The 3,348-nt window shown below is 50.9% G+C and overlaps 1 protein-coding gene across 1 annotated transcript in view; it reads right to left on the reverse strand.

Moving 5' to 3' along the window:
- Positions 1–3,348, reverse strand: part of WDR1 (WD repeat domain 1) — a 35,559-nt gene that overhangs the window by 31,724 nt on the left and 487 nt on the right. Inside the window, exon 2 of the mRNA XM_015421183.1 lies at positions 3,083–3,204. Within this exon, the coding sequence (XP_015276669.1) occupies positions 3,083–3,204 (122 nt within the window). The remainder of the gene's footprint in view (positions 1–3,082; positions 3,205–3,348) is intronic.

The raw sequence follows: 3,348 nt of genomic DNA on the forward strand, positions 1-3,348 counted from the left end.
GAATTTCCTGCATTATGCAGCGACTTGGACTAGATGACCTGTGAGATCCCTTCCAGCTCCTTTGTTTCTATGTCTCCAAAAGTGTATCATACGACAGCCACACGCCAACCCATCTCTTGCCCCCCCCCCACAGTCCCCCAAGCATAGTCCAAGACTTAACAGCTGCCCCACGCCCTGCTTAAAGCAATCTGGCACTCCCAAACCAAAATTAATCATAAAAAAGCAGCTTAAAGCTTCTAAACAGAGCTAAACCAGCACCCTGGGAGATTATTTTGGAACGGACAGTGTGTAACGCTGCGAGAGAGAAAAGCAGAACCTTCAAGTGCACCTGAGGTCAAACTGCCAGTCTCTCCGGCAGCATTCAGACATGACAAAACCCATGGTCGGTCTTCAACACCCCTTTGTGGTTGCGTCTGCTCGTCCCTGTTGTGCCCCCCGCCCTCGGCACATGGACATCATCTAAAGGGAAGTTCTGGAGCGACGGAAATGTGCAAGCAGTCACAGGTTGCACTCATGCTCACCTACACCTTGACAGACCTTTGATGGCCTCTCTGAATGGAGCCGCAGAAAGGGCTGCTGGTGCTACTAGCAGCCAGTCTAAGGTCCTGTCCTCACTGAGGGTACTTCGGCTATATCACTTCAGACTGTATGTGGGGGCTCAAATACTTCTTTGTACAACAGTACCCGTGGCAGCATTGAAATTTGAGCCCAGCGGCACCTTAAGACCAATAACGTTTAATTCTGGGTACAAGCTTTCGTGTGCACAGCTTACACCCAGAATTAAACTTGGTCAGTCTTAAAGGTGCCGCTGGACGTGAACTTTTATTGTTTCAGACCAACACGGCGACCCACCTGAATCCAGCAATGAAATCTGTAGCTCGGAGAACTAGCAGCAGCACCATGCATTTATCAGAGGGCCTGATGCGATGTGGTCAATGTGGTCGCGAAAAGTCGGACTCGACTGTGCGACTGAACAACAAAGTAAGAGGGGGGGGGGCACCTCTCTCTGGCACAGCATGGCTGTCACCAACGGTGCCCTGAAAGGTGGGATAAAAATGTGACAGAGGGGTCGTTCGTGGCTTGTCTCATAACCTGGTCCCACCAGCTCTCCTGCTCCTACCCAGGTATGCCAAAGACACCTGCTGCCTGCAGTGCCTCCACACCACCTGGTGCTTTTATCAAGGTGCATGAGCTTTAGTCAGCCTCAGTTGAGAGCTGGCCCCATGAATCTTGTTTCTGACATCACAATGAGCTTTGGAGATACCTGGAAAACTTACAAAATACATGGAGACCATAATAAACTATTTCCTGCTTTCCTAAACAGGATTAAGATCTGGGGAAGAATGTGACCTTGTGACACTGGGGGAAGGAAGGTGCTATTTTTCGTGGAGCCCAGAGTTTTTTAGCTGCACAATCTGAAAGCAGCACTCAGTCCATACATAACACAGACATCAAAATTATAAGTCTAAACTAGTCTTATAATTAAAGCTAGACTTATAATACATCTAAACCAGACTTTTAATTATAAAGTCTAACCTAGACATTTCTGGTACACGTCCACAATTTCCATGCATGTATTTACTAAGGATATGGGTTTTTAGAGGCAGTTAGAACCACTGATACACCTTTCCTGACAGACAAAAAACACTCCAATTTCTTCCCTGTCAAACCACTTTACTATTACGTGCAAACAGAACAGACTACGGTTTGGTGCCAATTGAGATGAAGGGGCAGCACATCATCATAAGTCCAGTGCCCACCACCAAAACAGTGGCTTGTGTGAGATCAGTCAGGGTAAGCAAAGAAAGTCTCTTCCGACTTTGGCACGTTTACATTAAAGAAGCGATTTACAGCTACCAATTAAGTTTTTATTCCCAGTGGGATTCTGAAAACCGATATTCCTATAAAACAGGAAATGCCTGTTGGAGTCTAGCTGTGCTGTTTACGAGGAGAGGGAAAGCACAGCAGAGGAGCAGAGATGCAGCCTTAATTGTCTATAAGATGACTTATCAAGTTAATATTTCCCCGTATCTCCCTCCAGGCGTAATGCATTTCCATAGTTATTGAAACGGGCACACAGCTTTTCTCCATTTCCCCCCCCCTCCCCCCGGGTCTTCTCTCACTTCTTCCCACCCACAGTCTCGTCTGTTCCTCATTCACGTGCACGGTCTCGTGGTCGGAGTATCAAATCTGGGAGCCCCGGGTTCAAATCCCCACACTGTCAAGTGACAGCAAGCTGAGTGACTTTGGACCGGGCACAGCCCCGCAGCCTAACCTACCTCACAGGGTCGTTGTGAGGCTGAAAGTGGAGGAAGGGAGACTGACACAAGCTGCTTTGAGTCTGTATTGGGGAGAGAACGCTGGGGCATAAAAAGAGCCTGTAAGATGATCTCTAGTTCCAGCTCCTGCCAACCTAGCGGTTAGAAAGCAAGAAATTGCAAGTAGATAAACAGGTACCACTTCGGTGGGAAGGGAACAGTGTTCCGTGCGCCTCGGTGTTTAGTCATGCCGGCCACATGACCACGGAAACGTCTTCGGACAGCGATGGCTCTTCGGCTTGGAAACGGAGAGGAGCACCGCAACCCTAGAGTCGGACTCGACTGGCTTTCGAGCAAGGGAAGCCTTTACCTTTACCTTACTCTTTAAATAGCTGAGGTGAATTGCAAGGAGATTAATTACTAGACACTCAAGGTATCTCTCCTGCCAACCCAGCAGTTCGAAAGCAAGACATTGCAAGTAGATAAACAGGTACCACTTCGGTGGGAAGGGAACAGTGTTCCGTGCGCCTCGGTGTTTAGTCATGCCGGCCACATGACCACGGAAACGTCTTCGGACAGCGCTGGCTCCTCGGCTTGGAAACGGAGATGAGCACCGCAACCCTAGAGTCGGATTCGACTGGCTTTCGAGCAAGGGAACCTTTACCTTTAAGATGAAACTGAAATCCCTTGCGTTGGGGGCAATGTCCCCCTAAAGGGACTCCCAGATCACAGCAGCAAACCCCCCCCCCCCCCAAGCATTTGCGGAGAAAGTGGGGAGAAGAGGAGGAGGAGGAGGGGGAGGGGAAGGAGGGAGGATACGTTACATCGATGTTGCGGATGACGACACACTTCCCGTTGGTGTAGAGGAAGTTGCTGCCTTTCGGGTCCCCGCCGAGGATCTTGGAGACGCCCCGCTCCACCTGGGGGAGGCTGGCGAAGACGTGTCCTGCGCGGGGCGGAGGAGGAGAGAGGCCTCAGCGGCAGCAGCGGCAGCAGCCCCCCCCGCCTGGCACTCGCCCGCCGCCCAGCCCGCCCGCCCTCGCAGCCGCCCGCACTTGTTGCAAAGCCCCCCCCCATCTCCTCCTCCCCC

This window comes from Gekko japonicus, unplaced genomic scaffold (genome assembly GCF_001447785.1).
Source record: "Gekko japonicus isolate JY-2015 unplaced genomic scaffold, Gekko_japonicus_V1.1 scaffold91, whole genome shotgun sequence".
In the NCBI taxonomy this organism is placed as follows: Eukaryota; Metazoa; Chordata; class Lepidosauria; order Squamata; family Gekkonidae; genus Gekko; species Gekko japonicus.